This window comes from Pecten maximus, chromosome 16 (assembly GCF_902652985.1).
Source record: "Pecten maximus chromosome 16, xPecMax1.1, whole genome shotgun sequence".
In the NCBI taxonomy this organism is placed as follows: Eukaryota; Metazoa; Mollusca; class Bivalvia; order Pectinida; family Pectinidae; genus Pecten; species Pecten maximus.
The window spans coordinates 18,890,591-18,912,891 of record NC_047030.1 but is presented as its reverse complement, the minus strand read 5'-3'; the positions used below and the strand labels follow the sequence as shown (position 1 = coordinate 18,912,891).

The following is a 22,301-nucleotide window of genomic DNA, read 5'->3' as shown; positions in this document are numbered from 1 at the left end:
TGCTAACAAATGTCTGTAGTCAGTCGTTTTTCACAGAGTTTATACTGCACCATTTGAAAGATAGATATCATGTCTGATTCAGCATGGGAACTGAAGGACATGCTAATGAAAATTAAATCCTTCTGTCAAGTACATTTCAGAAAATATTGAAACTCCAAACTTTCAATGTAATCATAGGGATAAAAAACAAGTACCTGAATTAGACAGTAGAAATTTATTACAATTTTACCATGAAATATTAGGTTTTTACAGTGAAAATAAAGTGAATATTTTTCCCTAGTGACAAAAAACATTTGAATACATGAAGAGTTGATGTTTTCATTATAAATCAAATAGATTCAAATTAATATGGTAGCTAAAGAAATATTTCTGGTTGTAGATGGAGTCTTTTTTTTGTCGAACCAAATAGAAGAAAAAAAATCTTGACTATACATATACGCTAAAAATTTAGGGAGAAATTACAATTTCAAGGTACATTACAGACCTCCTTTTGCCAAAATATTATCTTTGATACAACATTTTAAACTGATCTTTCTGGTTTGTAGAATATCTAAATAATTGAGTTTAATTAATAAGTCTTTAGGGTAATCAAAACTCAGACTATCTCCAGGGCATTGGATAAGTACAGAGATGCTGCTTCTGTTTAATTACAGTGATACGATCAACAATATTTATGTAAATAGATATGTCCAACTTTCAGGGAAATTGCTCTTAAGTTGAATAAATCAGTTGAAAAATACATTGCATGGTTTTGTTTTCACTGTCATAATTGTCATTAAAATATATTGATTATTGTTTTTTACCAATGCACTATTATAAAATTATTATCATACTGATAATAAGTAGCTACCAGTTTTCAAGGTAAAAGGAAGCTGTTTTTTTCCTTTTAGGAGTCGTCAATGATGGTAGAGACATCATAAGCTGTTTCATCCTTTTTAGCTAGCTATATCTCGGATATTAAGTTCTTAAGATCTTTATTAGTTTTTATATGTAGGTTCCCCATGTTATGAAATAATTAAGATGGAAAGAAGGGAAAAGTAGAGAAAACATCAGTCTTTCGTATGACTGATAAAGATCATTCAATGGTAGACACAGACGAAGATCCTCCCGGATCTCTTGTTAGAGGAATCCAGTAACCTGTGATGTCTACCCATTATCACTGTGCCTGTTGACATCACCAGGTAGCAATTTCCTTCCATTTAATGAAGTTATAGACGATGAAATTGGTTATGCTACAGAAGCTCAAAAACATGTAACAATTGCTGTATTGTTCTTGTTCAGATACCTAAAAAGTACGAGCTTAATATAATGGACTTCATGCTCTGATTGTAGAATATACCTGTCCTGAGGTATTGTCAAACTTGATTTTTGTTATCTAAAGAGTAAATATTTCTAAGCTTTCATCCATAAATGTGAAAACAAAACCAAAGCAAATGTATTTGTATGATTACATTGTTTTTAATCCAGGTTATCATGAAGATACTTCATCCAATGTCTGTATGTCTAATTTTCTTAGCTAATGCATATGGTGCACACTTTACTCATAAAATATGTGTGTTTTTAAGGATGAAGTCAGTTTTGCTAACAAATCCATTTTTATGCTTTCTATACAAACAGGTGTCCTAAAACTGCCTGTCAAACGAAAGCTTTAATTGTTCCAACCATGACTGATTTGATATTAATATGGAAATGAAAAGGATGATCAGGACAATGTACCCTGACCTGAGACCTCAAACTCACAATCTTATACTATAAGAGAATCCTAGCCAGACATAGTGAGATATTAAGACAGTTTTTCCTTAGCTAGATTATTAGACTGTTACCTGGTATCTTGTTCTTGAATATGGCATTGTAATAAATAAAAAATTCAATTTCAGTTTGGTATAAAACACCACTTTATAGGCCATTCTTAGGATTAAGGGTCTTCGTGGACAAATAGTCTTTATAGGCAGGTTTTAATTACAAAACACCTCTAAGACCATTTTTCAGACCATTGTTTAATAGACAAATGTTTCTTATAGGTATTAATCTTAAAATACCAATTTGGCCATATTTAGGATAGTTTTTATAAACAGACTAATCTTTAGAGACAGGTTATAATTATAAAACATCACTTTGGCCATATTTAGGATTGTTTGTATATAGATAGCAGTCTTTATAGACAGGTCGATCGTCTTGATTATAAAATTCCAAAATCCATTCCTAATATTTAGAGATATATAGGTCTGCCTCTGCAATTTCAGAATTTTAAGCCTTTAATATTTATTCAATTTTAATGAGAATATGTAAATTTAAAGTTCGAAATTATATTTGTATAATCTAATATTATTTCAAACTTTAAATTTACATATTCTGTAACACTATAGATCAATAAGAAGTCAATTTGATATTCAGTTCGTTTTCAGTTATGTCTAGTCTTACTGTATCAGTCAAACAGAGTATGTTACAAGTTACAGTATGTTACATACATATATTGAATGGATGTTATCCATTACCATATCAGTCAAACGGAGTATGTTACAAGTTACAGTATGTTACATACATATATTGAATGGATGTTATCCATTACCATATCAGTCAAACGGAGTATGTTACAAGTTACAGTATGTTACATACATATATTGAATGGATGTTATCCATTACCATATCAGTCAAACGGAGTATGTTACAAGTTACAGTATGTTACATACATATATTGAATGGATGTTATCCATTACCATATCAGTCAAACGGAGTATGTTACAAGTTACAGTATGTTACATACATATATTGAATGGAGGTTATCCATTATCATATCAGTCAAACGGAGTATGTTACAAGTTACAGTATGTTACATACATATATTGAATGGATGTTATCCTTTACCATATCAGTCAAACGGAGTATGTTACAAGTTACAGTATGTTACATACATATATTGAATGGATGTTATCCTTTACTGTATCCATCAGTAAGCCTATGCCTGATAATTATATACTCAACTTTAGTAATACAACAAAACATGCAAGAGCAGTTTTACCTACAGTTAGTGTCCTGTGGGTAGGGCGTAAGAATTGTACCTGTTGGCCCCAGGTAGGGTGTAATAATTGTACCTGCTGGCCGCAGGTAGGGCATAAGAATTGTACCTGCTGGCCCCAGGTAGGACGTAAGAATTGTACCTGTTGGCCCCAGGTGGGGTGTAATAATTGTACCTGCTGGCCCCAGGTAGGGCGTAATGATTGTACCTGCTGGCCCCAGGTAGGGCTTAAGAATTGTACCTGCTGGCCCCAGGTGGGGCGTAATGATTGTACTTGTTGGCCCCAGGTGGGATGTAATAATTGTATCTGCTGGCCCCAGGTAGGGCTTAAGAATTGTACCTGCTGGCCCCAGGTAGGGCGTAATGATTGTACCTGCTGGCCCCAGGTGGGGTGTAATAATTGTATCTGTTGGCCCCAGGTAGGGCGTAATGATTGTACCTGCTGGCCCCAGGTAGGGCGTATTGATTGTACCTGTTGGCCCCAGGTAGGGCGTAATGATTGTACCTGCTGGCCCCAGGTAGGGCGTAATGATTGTACCTGCTGGCCCCAGGTGGGGTGTAATAATTGTATCTGTTGGCCCCAGTTAGGGCGTAATGATTGTACCTGCTGGCCCCAGGTAGGGCGTATTGATTGTACCTGTTGGCCCCAGGTAGGGCGTAATGATTGTACCTGCTGGCCCCAGGTAGGGCGTAATGATTGTACCTGCTGGCCCCAGGTAGGATGTAAGAATTGTACCAGCTGGCCCCAGGTAGGATGTAAGAATTGTACCTGCTGGCCCCAGGTAGGGTGTAATGATTGTACCTGTTGGCCCCAGGTAGGGCGTAATGATTGTACCTGTTGGCCTCAGGTAGGGCATAAGAATTGTACCTGCCGGCTCAATTGCAGGATTTTAAGAGGTGAGATCTTATGTTTTCTCTTCTTTCCAAACAACTTTCTTCTCCCTAATGTCTCCCTTGACACTGCCTCACTTTTAGCCTTAGTTGAGCGTTCGCTCCTGTGAGGAAGGCTTTGGGTTCTGTCCCCTGGTCGACACATACCAGAGTCTATGACAATGGTAGTTGCTACTCCTGTTTAATGCTGAGCATTTAGGAAGTTGGGCAACAGGTTTCCCCATTGTCAGTATAATGTGACCAGGTGAGGTGTTACTGCTGGATGTCTTCAGCAGTATACTTCAGTGAGATAGCACTATAAAGTCAGCATCAGATTCATGCTATTACAAGAAGATGAACACAAACATACCACCTTCTTTTAAAACATATACATACACTAATGTACTGTCAGAAGAGGACACAGTTTTTACCAGTTTTAATGAAGTGGTTATAATTACCACATTTTTCAATTTTAAGAGGGCAAATTAAGGCTATTGTTAAGTATGGAATGTACCTAGATTCTTTGTCCCTATAGGGCTGTGAAATCTGTGCATCTAGCAAAAACTAGGTATGTAAACAATAGCTGAATGTAAGGTAAGGAGACAAATGATACATTTAAGTTTCTAATAATGCTTATAGCAGGGTCCTTAATTTCACATTGAAGGGACATAGACATGTATGGTACTAATAGGAGAATGGTCAAGGTCATCGCTGACATTGTCATGTATGGTACTTATAGGAGAATGGTCAAGGTCACCACCGATATAGTCATGTATGGTACTTACAGAGTAATGGTCAAGGTCACTACTGACATAGACATGTATGGTACTTACAGAGGAATGGTCAAGGTCACCACTGACATAGACATGTATGGTACTTACAGAGGAATGGTCAAGATCACCCCGACTTAGTCATGTATGGTACTTACAGAGGAATGGTCAAGGTCACCACTGACATAGACATGTATGGTACTTACAGAGTAATGGTCAAGGTCACCACTGACACAGACATGTATGGTACTTACAGAGTAATGGTCAAGATCACCCCGACATAGTCATGTATGGTACTTACAGAGGAATGGTCAAGGTCACCACTGACATAGACATGTATGGTACTTACAGAGGAATGGTCAAGGTCACCACTGACATTGTCATGTATGGTACTAACACAGTAATGGTCAAGGTCACCACTGACATAGACATATATGGTACTTACAGAGGAATGGTCAAGATCACCCCGACATAGTCATGTATGGTACTTACAGAGGAATGGTCAAGGTCACCACTGACATTGTCATGTATGGTACTTACAGAAGAATGGTCAAGGTCACCACTGACATAATCATGTATCAGGTACTTACAGAGGAATGGTCAAGATCACCACCGACATAGTCATGTATGGTACTTACAGAGGAATGGTCAAGGTCACCACTGACATTGTCATCTATGGTACTTACAGAGGAATGGTCAAGGTCACCACTGACATAGACATGTATGGTACTTATAGGAGAATGGTCAAGGTCACCACTGACATAGACATGTATGGTACTTACAGAGGAATGGTCAAGGTCACCACTGACATAGACATGTATGGTACTTATAGGAGAATGGTCAAGGTCACCACTGACATAGACATGTATGGTACTTACAGAGGAATGGTCAAGGTCACCACTGACATAGACATGTATGGTACTTACAGGAGAATGGTCAAGGTCACCACTGACATTGTCATCTATGGTACTTACAGAGGAATGGTCAAGGTCACCACTGACATAGACATGTATGGTACTTACAGGAGAATGGTCAAGGTCACCACTGACATAGACATGTATGGTACTTACAGAGGAATGGTCAAGGTCACCACTGACATAGTCATGTATGGTACTTATAGGAGAATGGTCAAGGTCACCACTGACATAGTCATGTATGGTACTTCAGGAGAATCCTACTTGATACTTGATGGTGATGAAGTGATGGACACAATCATGCTTCCAGGATTATAAAGGGATAAGGGTCTGGATCCTCTCATGGGTTATCATGACCCTTAACCATGTAAAATAAATGTATGATAACTATCATTCAGTTTTAGTGAAGCATTTTTCGGGACTAGAGAATCATGTGTATTTTCATTGATGTTGAAAGACAAATATCAGCAATACTTGTATTTATTCCTTGAGAACATTTCAGGCCTTTTGGGGCTTTTGAGTTATGTTCCTGGTGTGTTTTTTGATGTCTTATAAAGTAAATACAACAATGTTTGAGCTGTACATTGATATAGTAGTGTTTTGCTGATAAACACAATTTTACATATCCTGTTAGAGATAATACCAGGCCCTCGACTACACGTTTTACCTGGAATACGTCAGCTAATGAGAATATACTGGGTGTGTATAACGTACTGAAAATGATTTACATCCTTGTTTAAATCACAGATATTGTGTACATGTATAGTGTAAACATCTTATATGTAAGTATTAATGTTAAGTTGCTTGCATGTGAACCTCAATTAAAAGTCAATTACTAATTGGCATTATTTACATGTACTGTGACCACTGGGAAATCATATAATTAATGACAGTTTTTAGTGTCACATTTGTATCCTTGATGTCAGCTGATTGGCTGTCCATCCATCAGCTTTTAACTAATTCTTCTTGAAAATTATAAGCAACTGAGAACTGATATTTAGTCTCGAGGTACCTATATATGGGGTAGAGTTTGTTAAGAGTTTCCTCATATAAATGACCTTGTCCTATTCTCAAGGTCACAGTGGTGAAATATGTTAAAAATGTCAAGAATCTTCTTTTGAAATTCCAGAAGACTCATGCCCAGATGTCTATTATTTTACTAGCAGGTACATAGTACAGAGTGCTATAAAATTTCCTTAAATAATTGACCTTGACCTATTTTCAAGGTCACAGTGGTCAAATAGGTCACAAATACTTTGAGAATCTTCTCAGGTTTCATAAGACCTGGAGACCTGATATTTAAAATAATTAAACTTAATTTTTTACTACAATTGTGAAACAAGTTCTACAAACTTATATTGATCCTTCTTGTTGGCCCTGATGGAAGTTCGCAGGGAGTCTTAATTACTGTTGGAGGAAACCAGAGTATTTAGAGAAAACCTATGTGGTCATACATGTAATCCCAGAGGGCCAGAATCTCCACAACACTCGGGACATAGTAGGAAACTCTTCTAGAAGAGAACACGATCCCCAGACTACCAGGATGCGCCTTGAACCGAGTTGTGGACACATGGAATCCTCTCCCATCAATATCGTCCTTAGTTAGTACAACAACACTATACACCTTTAAATCAGGCCTGAGTCGAGCTTTGAGGTACCACCCTGGAAAATTTAACCTGGGAAGTTTTATGCCATCATTCTTCACTAGCCTTATATGAGCAATTCAGGCCCTCTCTGCCTCTTGTCTTGCTTATGGCCATATAGCAAAACATATCTAAGAGTAAAAGTTTTAGCGAATTATTGTCAGGGACCAAGGTAAAAAATATACACAGTGGATAATGTTTTACATTGATTCCTCAACATAGAAGATAATAAGTTTTTAGATTACCATTTTCATAAATCTAATACATGGGGAAATTAAAAGTTAATTAAAAGTAAAAAGTAATTAAATATATCTCAAAAGTAAATATTGATAGTGTTAGTAGATCAGTTTAACAAAACATCCTGTTTAAGAAGTGACATAAAAAAAGGACTGATGATATAAGTAATATATACTGTCGTACAGGTAAGTAAATGATGTATACTTAGTCAATGTCTGGCTCACAATTACCGGGAAATGAAGGATACGGAACTCCTTATTTATCAGCCGATCTGTTGCCATGCCTGTATACATAACTTTGTCATTGGCTAAATGTTGACAGGGAAAAGCTCTCTAAAAGGAAATTCCAGTTGATATCAAATGACATGACCTTTATGACATTTGACCTCAGATGTTGTCTGACCAACAGGATATAGATATAGCCATCTTAAAACTGGTTCAGTTGTTGTGTAGTCATATATTAGCACAGCTATCTAAATGCCTGTTATCAAAACAAAAATAGATTCATATGAATTCAAGTCAAGACCAAGGTCAGCCCTAAAGGATTTCTGGTAAGTTTTTACAACATAAATCTATACATGATACATGTAATTTTACTGGGATTGATCAGGATGTTTTACCTGGTAACTGAGGACCCTTGGTAACTCTAGTTACCCTGGCTACTCTGGTAACCCCCCCAGTTACCCTGACTACTCTGGTAACCTTGGTTAGCCTGGTATCCTGCATGGTTATTGGAGGGTTCCTGATCTGTGGTTACCTTTCTTAACAAAAATTGACCACGAGTACAAGGAGAACCTGGATTACAAAAGGAATTGGTTACAAGAGGATCTCTAGTTACCCTGGAGACAAAAAGAATCCTGGTTACATGAGGGACCCTGGTTACATGAGGGGGCCCTGGTTGCATGAGGGACCCTGGTTACAAGAGAGACCCTGGTTACATGAGGGACCCTAGTTACAAGAGAGACCCTGGTTACACGAGGGACTTTGGTTAAATGAGGGACCCTGGTTACAAAAGGGACCTTGGTTACAGGAGAGACCCTGGTTACATGAGGGACCCTGGTTACATGAGGGGCCATGGTAACATGAGGGACCCTGGTTACATGAGGGACCTTGGTTACAGGAGGGACCCTGGTTACAAAAGAGACCCTGGTTACAAAAGAGACCCTGATAACATGAGGGACCTTGGTTACAAAAGAGACCCTGTTTACAAAAGGGACCCTGGTTACAAAAGGGACCCTGGTAACATGAGGGACCTTGGTTACATGTGGAACCCTGCTGACAAGAGGAACACATATTACAATTGGTACCCATATTTCAGGAGGGCCCCTGGTGACATGAGGGACCTTGGTAACAAGAGGAACCCCTATTTCAGGAGGGATCCTGGTGACATGAGGGACCTTGGTAACAAGAGGAACCCCTATTTCAGGAGGGACCCTGGTGACATGAGGGACCTTGGTAACAAGAGGGACCCTTATTTGAGGAGGGACCCTGGTTACATTGAGGGACCTTGGTAACAAGAGGGACCCTTATTTCAGGAGGGACCCTGGTTACATTGAGGGACCTCCAGATTACAAGAGTTTGATTACAAATTAAGAAATTAATTACAAACATTAATAAAAGTAGGACAAATGGAATATTTTTGTGATATACATGTTTTGGTAATTGTTTAATCATTTTAAAAATTCCCCAATTTTAATGATACTCATTAACCTTACAACATCTATTATAAATATAATGGACAAGAAGGTATTTGTTCCAAATTGAAACTTCATCAGGACTTAAGAAAACAAGTGTTGATGAGTTGTTTCATTAACTTAAGGATGGTTGTCGGTCCCCTATCCTCACCAGTATTACAGACATTTAAAGTCAAATACATTTAAATATGTCTTATTTGTATTTATGTTACAAATTTAATTCGGAACATCTGTGTTTTTTCTCACGTACTAAAGTTAATTACAAGTGCAATCAAGTGTGGGAGTGTTTCAAACGTACTGATCAATGGTAAGTATTGATAAAACCTACATACAGTCGGTAAAGTTCAAATACATGACATAGAAATTATAGATTTAACAAATGCCGACTTTACCCATTTCTTATTGAATAAGGAAAGTGACTCATGTATGTTGCTGGGATATTAAAAGGAATATTCACAATATATATAAAGTTCTTGAAATGTATGTAAGATTTAGATTGTATAGGGTGCTGAAGGATTACTGACTACTAGTATGAGTCTATGGTCAGGATAGTTAGAGATCATTTTTAAAAGTGACAAAGATTTTATTTAAGCGACATGCAAGCAAAAAACTAATTCTTACTCAATATTGATGAAACTTTTATGGTAAGATATGAATAGGTCAAGCCAGGGGTAAATAACCAGTCACATCTTCAGAATGCGAAGGTCACCACCAGGCACATCAACAAATTTACAAATCATACTTCATACATATGGCGCAAGGAATTACTATAAACATGGAAATTTATGCAAAGGGGAAATTTACACTAATTACGCGGACTCTTTTTTATCACAAAAATTTTCCCTACGTGTATAATATTGATATCATATTGCGTTATCTCAGACTACCAAAGAAGGTGGATCAATCGCGAAAATTACCCTAATGTGTATTGTTTATTATATATCAAAATCACGAAATTAACACCCCTCGAAACTCACATATACAGTAGAACATTTCTCAGATGAGATGTTGCCCATAAATTTCATTAAACTGCACTCTCGTCTTCATCTTATATCTTACTGTACTTCAAATTTATTCTGTCTTTTCGATTTGGATGTAGTGTATAGGCTCCCCCTTCCCTGGTTCAGAGAAAATTGTGGACTATGTGGTGTTGCAGACAGCATTCTTCAAAGCGAAAAGTAGAACAAGCGGCGATATTTGTTACACTAGCAATCTTTATACAAAGACTCCATCACCTGTACACTGATGGAAAATCAGGGTCCATCAGCTGAAAAGAAAGAAATTGATTAAAGAAATCTTTTTTTTCGAAATTCTTGAGTATTTATACAGGATTTAATTTGATAATCCTATGCATCGCCTGCTTTCCCAACTAATCAACATTTATGGTTAGAGGGAGCACAGAATTTTGTTGACTTTCCCAATTAGTCAAAAACGGGGGAAAAAAGAGCACATTATTTGGTTGACTATAGTTGACAACGGAAAGAGTTAAACAAGTGTATTTATTGGTTTAAAATTAAGTCCTGATGACCAGCCAAGGTCATTAATAGACAGAGTCTTCTTGTAGTAGCTTGTGGCTACCTCACTGAACAGCATGCAGAAGGTTTTTTGCAAGCACTATTGAGACAAAGTGTCTTCCCCAAGGAGATCTCGACAACCATAACAGCACAGGATGGTGTTTGGAAGGATTTGTCTCTCGAACAGAAAAGTTTATGTAAATTTAAACATAAGTGATTTCTGCAATAGTCACTTGATCTGTCTCCATTTTCATGCTTGGTTGACAGTGTTCTAGCTACCACACCAGCTGTTCATCTGACTAAGGTTACATGAGTACAGTACTGGTTATATGATACATCTGTATACAATTACTGTCTGTGATGCTTTTAACCTACATGTCCTGTTGTAGTAGGCCAAGGTTACAGTATATGATACTGTATACTATATGCATTTATGGCCCAGGTTGCAGGGTAATAGGAAAGTTACCCGAATGTAGTATGAAAGTTACCCGAAGGTTATATGAAAGTTACCCAAAGGTTATATGAAAGTTACCCGAATGTAGTATAAAAAATACCCGGAAGGTTATATAAAAGTTACCCGAATGTAGTATGAAAGTTACCTGAAGGTAATATGAAAGTTAACCAAAGGTAATATGAAAGGTACCCGAAGGTTATATGAAAGTTACCCAATTAAGGTTATATGAAAGTTACCCAAAGGTTATATGAAAGTTACCCAAAGGTTATATGAAAGTTACCCAAAGGTTATATGAAAGTTACCCGAAGGTAGTATGAAAGTTACCCAAAGGTAATATGAAAGTTACCCAAATGTAGTATGAAAGTTACCCGAAAGTAGTATGAAAATTACCCGAAGGTTGTATGAAAGTTACCCAAAGGTAATATGAAAGTTACCCGAAGGTAATATGAAAGTTACCCAAAGGTAATATGAAAGTTACCCGAAGGTTGTATGAAAGTTACCCAAAGGTAATATGAAAGTTACCCGAAGGTTATATGAAAGTTACCCGAAGGTTGTATGAAAGTTACCCAAAGGTAATATGAAAGTTACCCGAAGGTTGTATGAAAGTTACCCGAAGGTTATATGAAAGTTACCCGAAGGTTGTATGAAAGTTACCCGAAGGTTATATGAAAGTTACCCGAAGGTAATATGAAAGTTACCCAAAGGTAATATGAAAGTTACCCAAAGGTAATATGAAAGTTACCCAAAGGTAATATGAAAGTTACCTGAAAGGTAGTAAGAAAGTTACCCGAAGGTAATATGAAAGTTACCCAAAGGTAGTATGAAAGTGTTTGTGATAGTGTCATCTGAAGTGAGACTCTGATCTTGAAAAAAGGTCCCACTCGGAGATGATGTCTTTCATTTAGAATTTCTGAGTGGATATTTTTAAGTTTAAGTGTTTTCGAGGAATCGTTCGAGTCTGTCCATGTAATAAGTTAAATGCCATATAACTTCTTAATCATATATCAATGTTCCATAAATGGCTTGAATTCCAAACAATTTTCTGACATATACACTATATTATACATATACACAAATATTACCTAATAAATTTTTTTGTTAAATCAAAACCATTAAATGCGCGTGTTAATGATAATGAAGGCAACTTGATTATTTCTTCTGGAAAAATCAGCTGTTGTAGTAAATAATACTGATGTTGGTGATTGGTAAGCGGGACATTCAAACGCATTTTTGCTTCATTTGCAAAAAACAGCTGTAGAGATGTAGATAAAGCTATTGTACCAGATGTTAGTACATGCAGGTATAGAGTCAATGTGAATACAATATGCATGTCGCCCTTTAAAAGCATTAAACATATATTACAATTTGGGTGACAGATACAAACAGAATCTCACCATCACAGGCAGACGACATGAATATTTATCCATCATCAAAACTGTATTAATATCGACTGTATACTAAAGCATATGTTAACCGTTCAATGCTTAAACATTTGTGTTATACACAAAGTATTGCAACCTGATTGTCATTTGAACATATTTTATATTTGTTATTACATATCGCCTTGGATGGCATTTAACAGTCCTTCCGTATGTTGTTCCGTGAGGTAGTCACTAACTACTACAAGGAGACCCCGCCTCAAAATGATACTGGCTGTTCATGGGACGATGAACTCATGATCAGCAAACAAACAAACAAACAAATTCACCGATTTGTTAGTGTTATGAAATGAAAAATATTTTTGTAAGGATTTCAAAAATGATATTTAAGTGTTATGTAGCTGGTGTAATGTAGCTGATGAAACCTTTACAAGCACGACTAAGAGCATTGGTGGTTTCCCCAGACAGGACACCGACAGGAACTTGGTATCAGACTAAATATTAATAGGTATATAGTCCAGAATGTCTATACAGGGGATCACAACCAACAGATAATGGGCTGTAGAATTCCAGACAAAACTCTTTAAGTTTGTTGACATTAAATTTTAGGTAACATCTGGTGAGTAGAATTTAAACAAGTACATTAATTTAATTCTTGTCATGGTCAAATATACATGATGATAAGATGTTGGGAGTCTCCTTTCAAACTGTTATTTTATACTAGATAGAGTAGGCTTATAGGATCCTTCCCGTCCCAGCAGACTATAAATGGCTGTAACCAAAAGTTTAAAAAGAAAATTATCTGAACTCATCAAGTCAGCTACTTCAAATGACACTTCTAGCTATGTATTGGGATTATATCTTAGCTATTGGATAGTTTGTGCTTCTCAAGAAGTTTTGTGAACACAGACTGTCCTATACTGTCATTCATGGTTGTGTTGATTTGGGAACTTGAACACATTTACTTGGGATATAGCATAGAACAGGTGTCCCGCATTTTGTTTAGCGAGGTAGCCACCAGTTACTACAAGGATTGAACATAACACCAGAAAATTTAAATGTTTATGGTTCCAATCAAACTAATGTGATCTGGAATTTGACTAAACTGTGATGTTAACAATCTAACGTAAAATGCAAGTAATATAATCAGTTTTGATCTACTGAAATACATAAACGGTTGTTGCTGTCCCATGCAGTGATAAGTGATACTCTTACATGTAAATACACCTGTTGCTGTCCCATGCAGTGATAAGTGATACTCTAACATGTAATATTAACACCTGTTGCTGTCCCATGCAGTGATAAGTAATACTCTGACATGTGATATTAACACCTGTCGCTGTCCCATGCAGTGATAAGTAGTACTCTCCCATGTGATATTAACACCTGTTGCTGTCCCATGCAGTGATAAGTAATACTCTAACATGTAATATTAACACCTGTTGCTGTCCCATGCAGTGATAAGTAATACTCTAACATGTAATATTAACACCTGTTGCTGTCCAATGCAGTGATAAGTAATACTCTAACATGTAATATTAACACCTGTCGCTGTCCCATGCAGTGATAAGTAATACTCTAACATGTAATATTAACACCTGTCGCTGTCCAATGCAGTGATAAGTAATACTCTAACATGTAATATTAACACCTGTCGCTGTCCCATGCAGTGATAAGTAATACTCTCACATGTAATATTAACACCTGTCGCTGTCCCATGCAGTGATAAGTAATACTCTAACATGTAATATTAACACCTGTCGCTGTCCCATGCAGTGATAAGTTATACTCTAACATGTACTATTAACACCTGTTGCTGTCCCATGCAGTGATAAGTAATACTCTAACATGTACTATTAACACCTGTTGCTGTCCCATGCAGTGATAAGTAATACTCTAACATGTAATATTAACACCTGTCGCTGTCCCATGCAGTGATAAGTAATACTCTAACATGTAATATTAACACCTGTCGCTGTCCCATGCAGTGATAAGTAATACTCTAACATGTAATATTAACACCTGTCGCTGTCCCATGCAGTGATAAGTAATACTCTAACATGTAATATTAACACCTGTCGCTGTCCCATGCAGTGATAAGTAATACTCTAACATGTAATATTAACACCTGTCGCTGTCCCATGCAGTGATAAGTAATACTCTAACATGTAATATTAACACCTGTCGCTGTCCCATGCAGTGATAAGTAATACTCTAACATGTAATATTAACACCTGTTGCTGTCCCATGCAGTGGTAAATAATACTTTGAACATGATCGGTATTATGGGTATTATGACACCACATGAGCCTAAATATAAACAAACAGATGGTTGACTGTCAGTATTTAAGGTAAAAAGGTAGAGGACATTTTACACAGGTGAAGACATGTGCATACAGGTGAGACAATTGTACATGTTCTAGTAGAGGATGCCGTTACATGTGGACAAAGGTGAGGACAAACTGTGTTGGATGCTACACATACCAGTATGTGAATTTCAATAGGATGCTAGGATGATGACACACATTTACTGGAGAAATATTAATTGTATATAATCTGTAGTTGTCTTGTCAGGACTAAAACATTTTAATGGAGAAATATTTATTTTATATAATCTGTAGGTTTAATGGAGAAATATTTATTTTAAATAATCAGGTTGCCTTGTCAGGACTAAATAGTTTTAATGGAGAAATGTTAATTATAATCTTTTTAGGTGCTTGCCTATATTACACACTGCAGACAGGACCACTAAAATAGGTAACCCAGACATCAAACTTGTTTACTTCAGCTGTTAAGTGATTCAATAACAGCACAAAGTAAGCTGTGAAATTGGAGACGAGAACAATTAAATATTGTGGTTAAATGAAATCTACATTTTATAAATAGGTCAATAATACAATAGAAAACATAATAACGAGATTACCAGTAAAACTAGCAAACTTGCATCATAAAAGGTTTGATTCATTAGTATATCACATGACATAATACTGACTTCCCATTGGCTACACACATGGGTACTAAGAGGTGATACTGTCCAATCCACTGGACACTATCAAATTTGGCCAGAAATAGAATGTGAAATAATGTAGCAAAACTTCTTACAACCCTTTTTAAAAAATTTTCATGCTGATATCATATTTATTATCAAAAAATGAATTAAGAGATATCTTAACTGGCTAGGTAATTATGAATTAGAAGATACATTGTATCTTAACTGGCTAGGTCATTATGTATTAGGAGATATCTCCACTGTCTAGGTAATTTTAAATTAGGAGATAACTCCACTGGCTAGGTAATTATAAATTAGGAGATATCTCCACTGGCTAGGTAATTATAAATTAGGAGATATCTCCACTGTCTAGGTAATTATAAATTAGGAGATATCTCCACTGTCTAGGTAATTATGAATTAGGAGATATCTCCACTTGCTAGGTAATTATGAATTAGGAGATATCTCCACTGGCTAGGTAATTATAAATTAGGAGATATCTCCACTGTCTAGGTAATTATGAATTAGGAGATATCTCCACTGTCTAGGTAATTATGAATTAGGAGATATCTCCACTGTCTAGGTAATAATGTATTAGGAGATATCTCCACTGGCTAAGTGATTATGAATGAGGAGATATCTCCACTGTCTAGGTGATTATGAATTAGGAGATATCTCCACTGGCTAGGTAATTATGAATTAGGAGATATCTCCACTGGCTTGGTGAATTATGAAGTAGGAGATATCTCCACCGTCCTAGCTAATTATGAATTATATATTTTCACTAGCTGGGTAAATTATGAATTAGGAGCTATACCCATTGGCTAGATAATTATGAAGTAGGGGATATTTTCTTTAGATAGGTGAATTATGAAGGATTGGTTCAATATTGGGTTTTAAAAAGTACGCCACTTTACTTTCACCAAGACGTTTTGTGATGTACACCTCAGTTTAGAATGTATAGACATTAATGTACCTTTAGATTATATTAAATGATTTCGTTATTTATGAAAAAGAGTTTATTTGTGTAAGAAGACAGTTGATATTTAAACTGCAGTCAGTGTACCATGCAGAATCGGTTCAATGCACATTTTCGTTCTATTTACTGCGACAGCCCTTGGGACACCACTGTGTATCATTAGGTTTATTGAGTAAATTTAATTTGTAAACTGGTATTATTGATATGATGCCTAGCTGAACAAGTGAAGATGTTGATTGGCCAAGCTGTCAATAAGTTTCACCAGTCGGCTGTTTGTATGTCGTAACGAGTATACACAGGTGAAGAGAGAGGAAGGATCTTATGGAGCTGGTGGTACAGCCTTGTTTACCTACATATTGGTCCAACATTCCTTCAGTGTTTCTCGTTGTGTAATGGTATAATGGTTGTTCACCAATCAGGAAGTCTGTAGTTTTGATCTAATGCCTTTAATACTGGTCAAAGAGGAAGGAAGCTTTGAGACCTACACTTGGTATCTGTAGTTTCTGTTTCGTTTTATGTTCTAAAGAATCAAATCTGGATACACACTGTACTGTAGTGGTATGTAAGTATATAGGTATGATTTTAACTTTCATATATATGTATAGCATCAATTGTAGACATGATTCAACATTCCTATCGTATTCATAACTGTTTTTTAACCCTTCTAATGATGACAAAGCTTACATATAAGTGTTATTGCTTAGATGTAATGTTAGTAAATGAGATGCATGTTTACAAAGTCTTGTATAATTTCTTGAATTATATAGGGCCTTGGATATTTATACAATGACAATGGTAACCTGATAGGTATACTGGGACACCGTGTAATGATGGATAGACTGTCACAGTTTATACCTGTGATATGGTGCAGCATGATAAGGCATATGTTATCAGAGCTGGAATCGGCGAAAAAGACTCAAGTGATCTGTAAGGAATCTGTAGAAATATTGGAGAGAAAATGAGGATTGGAGATGGTGGGGAATGTTCTCAGCAATCTCCTCTGGATCCTGGGCTAGCAACACTCTACAGGAACCAGTTGATGGAGAAAACTCACAAAATGTCGGATGATTTCATCCCGTCATTTGACTCCATGATGCAGCAAACTAACCAGGATTTGAATTTTTCCGACGTCTTGATAAACCAGCAAAACAAATCCAATCACACACCGTACCAAGTCTGTCGCTCACAAAATGGATTTGTTAATCCAAGGACGTTACCATGGATACCACCTATAAACAATTGTCATCTTCCAACCGAGCAAAATACTTCATCATGTGGTTCTGAAATTTCGAGTGAAAATTTTATTTTGGAGAATGACTGCAATACTCGATTAAGTTCTGTGAACAGTGAGTGTCATAAAACTGTCCAGGAGTTAGCAGATCATGGAAGTTTATACCATTCTGGTTGTACAGGTATGCTGTCTATGACTAGCAATTCTACACAAACAGAAAACCCTTCAAGTTTACACTGTACTGAACTATTACTTCAATGCAATTGCTCAAAAATACAAAGTTCAGAACTCTCAAATGCTTCAAAGTTCAGTGGAGTTGTTGTGGAGTCGAGGAGAAATGTAAATGACTGTTATGGTGGACTTTATACGGGTGTAAGACAGAGAAAGATATGTAACTGTAAAGGTTCACAGTGTGTATCAGGTCATGACATTGATACGACGAATACACAGGATCGTAGGAAATCTGTCGTTGAACGGGGTCAATCTGTTGTTGAACGGGATCAATCTGTCGTTGAACAGGATGCATCTTGTGGAAAACAGGAACAAAATAACAATGTTAGTGAATTGACGTGTAAGTCATATCTTGTATGTGATAAAACTGGATCAGATATCAATGTGAGTATTCGTTCTGGTATTCAGAGTACCAAAAATTCAGCAAAACAGGAAAACTGTGATTTAACTGTACAAACTCTGGCATGCACAAAAAACAAAGAATTCGCCAGTGTAAGCAGTGTCCCTAAACCCAGTAGTAAAGATGGAATTGAAAACTATGGCATGCCCTCAAGTCCAAATGGTTGCTGTCAGGGACGGACAAGTGGAAAAACTGGGGAAGGCTCATTGTGTCCGAAATACGAAACTAACTGTACGAATGGAAGCTTCTGTTACTCATTCTGGTAGGCCCACTTTATGTTTATACTTTAATATATCTGTAATAATGTTGAGACTTGGTTGTCTGATCAGTGATCAGTTATAATCAGTTCTAGTATTATTTGACCAACACAGCTAATCTTCGTCTACTTTTGAATACACAATTATATCACGATTTCATCACTGCGAAAAATTTGAAAGTTGAAATATCATCTTGTGTGAAAGATGTTACTTCAATGTTGCATTGGTAACTAATGTAAAATATCAGGGTTGACAGTTGGCACAGTGGTAACACACTTACCTTTCACCTATACGGCCGGGGTTGGATTCCCCGATCGGACGCGATAAGGTATGGGGTCACCTATCTGAACTCTATATAGTGGGTCACATGACCCACTTGTAGTATGTCATAAGATGATAATAGATATATGCAGCATTTGCCGATTGGGTCACATGACTCAATTGTATTACATCATAAGGTGACAGTAGAAATGCAGTATGTGCCGATTGGGTCACATGACTCGTGATCAATTGTATTACATCATAAAGCGACACTAGATATGCAGGATATGCCCACATTTTAGGTACTGAAGCCGACTGTACGGGGGAAACCAGTCAACGCATAATACAGAAAAGAACCCAATATCCCGAGCCTGTTGCGATTGCTTACCTCTATCTTAAATAGATAAAGTTTACATTTTTAAAATATCAGCAGGTAAACAAATATTTACAAACAGGTAATAGGGATAAGTCAGGGCTAGTGGAATAAAGTGACTAGTTATATAGCCGTGTAGTTGTCAGACACATCATAGTGAAAATAGGAATATATAGTGATCTGGATGTTAGGCAGTAGTAATAAACCTGATGAATACGGAGGCCTGTTGTCAAAAGATCAAAGCAGTTATATACATGTATGCAGGTTTGTTATAGTGCAGTAAAAATGTTTACACTATTAGCATACCAATTGTCTGGTAAATTCATCATATTCTCAAAGTTGCATCAAAATTTATCAAAATAGTCAATGATATATTAAAAAGTTGCCCTAGTTAAACCAACAAGTCTTAAAAATACAAATACAAGGAGAGAGGTTAAGGGTCAGTGACAACTTAATGTCAAATATGAATGTAAACAAGACAAGACGAAATTCAAAACTGTGACACACTTAATTTGTGCTAAAACTTCATTTCATCCAATGACATACATCCTTTAAAGGTGTAACTGTATCCAGTTATAACAAGGGTCCAGCATCACTAGTAACCTTTAGTACCCAAAGTGTATGTATGTCCATCTGTCTGTCAGGAACTTTCGCTACTAGAGATTATTTCAGAATCCAGAACCTCAAACTTTCTAAAACTAAATTTGGTATTACACTGTGAAATACAGATATATCCAGTACAGAAAGGGTTTTAAATTTTCTATAGTCAAGGTCAAGGCTTCTGATGCATCTTACTAAAAATAGAACTGAGTGTAAATGTTCACTGTCAAAAATACATCATACATTACAGAAGGCCAAACTTTCTGAAATGTTACTTTATGATTAACTGTAAATGCAGATGCTCAGTCAGGATTTAAAGAGTTTCTTATAACAAGGTCAAGGTTGTTGTTACTTAAAATAGAACTGAGTATAACTGCCATCAATACACTATATAAGACCCTTACAGAAGGCCAAACTTTCTGAAATTTTACATGATAAACTGTGAAATGCAGAAGCTCAATAGGGATTTAAAGAGATATTTAATGAGTTCGAGGTTGCTGATTCTAAAAATAGAACCAATATTATATTGTTACTATACATCATGTAAGATCTTTAAAGAAAACCAAATTTTCTGAAATTTTACGTGATGATACACCATGAAATGCAGTTTGTGCTATATAAGGATTTAAAAAGTTCCTTTGGTCAGGCTCATTTTTGTAAATTTTGGGTAGGCATCCTTCAAGGATAAAAGGTCACACTTGACCACTCTAAAAATGAAAAAAAGTTTAAACAAGATACATCATGAACCCCTCAATCCTTCACCATAGTTTCTTGATATCAAAATAATGTATATGTTTTAGTTTGTATATAAGTCGTTATTAAATATCAATGATACATTTGCCAAGTTCAGGTTTAGAGACATTGCAAGGCTTTCTGACTGATGTGTCAGTTATCTTGTTAAGTTTGTGTATATATAGGTATAAACTTTAAATTCATTTCTTAGAATTCACAAAACAAGTTATATCAATTATTACTAAACACCTGTTGGTGCTGCAGAATGGAAGTGCATGTAGGGGCTTACTATGAGAGGAAACCTTATGATAGGGCAGGTGACCCCGTATTTTATCACATCTAATGAGGGAATTGAACCCAGATCCCTAAATAAAAGGCGAATGGTCATAATACCACTGTTCTACCTGGTCAATTTACATCTATATGGTGGTTTAGAATATATTTGCTACTAAAACAGCTGTAAGAGAGCAAAAGGTCATTTACCTTATATTGTCAAATTAGGAATGTCATCTAAAATCTAACCCTGTACTGTCTGTAAATTGGTCGTTTGGTTCTACTGGGGTGTCTCAGATAGAACCTGCTGTAAGTCATGTGATAGGTGGAATAATCACACATATTTCATCATTAAGTGGCAGAAAATGATGAAATTGAGAATTTTGCCATAAAATTGATGTGGTGCTAAAGACAATAGATCATGTGTTAGATTCACATCTTATGTACAGACATATAACATGAAAACTTCAGCCACAGAATCGGACTTGTGATGTGACAAAAGACTATCATCAGACAGTAATCGCAATAAAGCGGTCACCTAAGTATACACACAGGTGGCCGAGGAGATGTTCAGCTCTCGTCAGTATCGATCAGAGATTTATCCTGTTTCCTAACACCGAATCAGACTGTAAATACCTTATAAATGTGTTCGGTAAAAGATGTTAGAGATGTTTCAGCCATGAATTATACAGCTAACCTACCAGACAGGAACTGGTGGTGGGGGATTATTTTCGGTTTCCAATCAATATGGTGTTTAACACAGTAATATACCTGTTCTTCAATATCATGCCATCCTGACCAGAAAAAAATTAATCCTGGAAAAGTACTGTTTATTTATACATGTAGGCCACCATCATTTAATTATTGGTCGTTCAAATCTTCGTTTAAATTCTTATGTGGTCCCTCATCTGTCCATCATCTGTCCGTCATCCAATCGTTGTCCATTAGTAAACAATTTTTTACATGGCTATTTCTTGTATATTAAATAAGATTTGGAAGGATAACTCTCAATTTTCATATAAAGGTTTTCTTCAGACCCTAGTTATGCCTGTTTAATTTTGGACTATAAACTAGAAAAATATTTTGGCAAGACATGTACCCCTAACTGTTGCAATTTTCTGAAGTAGTTGATATAATTTTGTATTCGAATGTAATATCAATTTCAAACATTGATTAATGTACATGTGTGATAAATCTGACCAGTTTAATTTTATTACAGCAGTGTCTATATTTTACGTGACTACGACATGATAATTCTATTTCCAGGACAATACCAGACCCTCGTAATCAAAAGCTGACATGGAAAAAACCCCCATTAACGGTCCTTGTGGTCAAGAAACTATTTGATGATGGCGCCCTATCAGCTTTCCTTAGCCTTGTCTTATGGCTTATCAAGGTAACATAGAAACAGTTGTCAACAGATGAAGTTGCACTGGTATCTATAAAGACGGACTGTACCTTACTTTATAAGTACAGTTGTCTTTT

General features: G+C 36.3%; 1 protein-coding gene across 8 annotated transcripts in view; it reads left to right on the top strand.

Moving 5' to 3' along the window:
- Positions 1 to 22,301, top strand: part of LOC117344441 (NAD kinase-like) — a 61,234-nt gene that overhangs the window by 27,920 nt on the left and 11,013 nt on the right. For 3 of the 8 annotated variants that reach the window (XR_004536186.1, XR_004536187.1, XM_033907167.1), the window contains exons 1-2: positions 16,460 to 18,582; positions 22,083 to 22,212. Coding sequence is in view for 6 of the 8 variants with exons in the window: in XM_033907167.1 (XP_033763058.1) it covers positions 17,417 to 18,582; positions 22,083 to 22,212 (1,296 nt within the window). In the remaining 2 variants the exon portion in view is untranslated. Of the gene's footprint in view, positions 1 to 7,893; positions 8,001 to 14,914; positions 14,977 to 16,459; positions 18,583 to 22,082; positions 22,213 to 22,301 lie in introns of those variants that run through there. The other 5 variants (XM_033907169.1, XM_033907170.1, XM_033907168.1 and 2 more) reach the window with 4 other exon arrangements.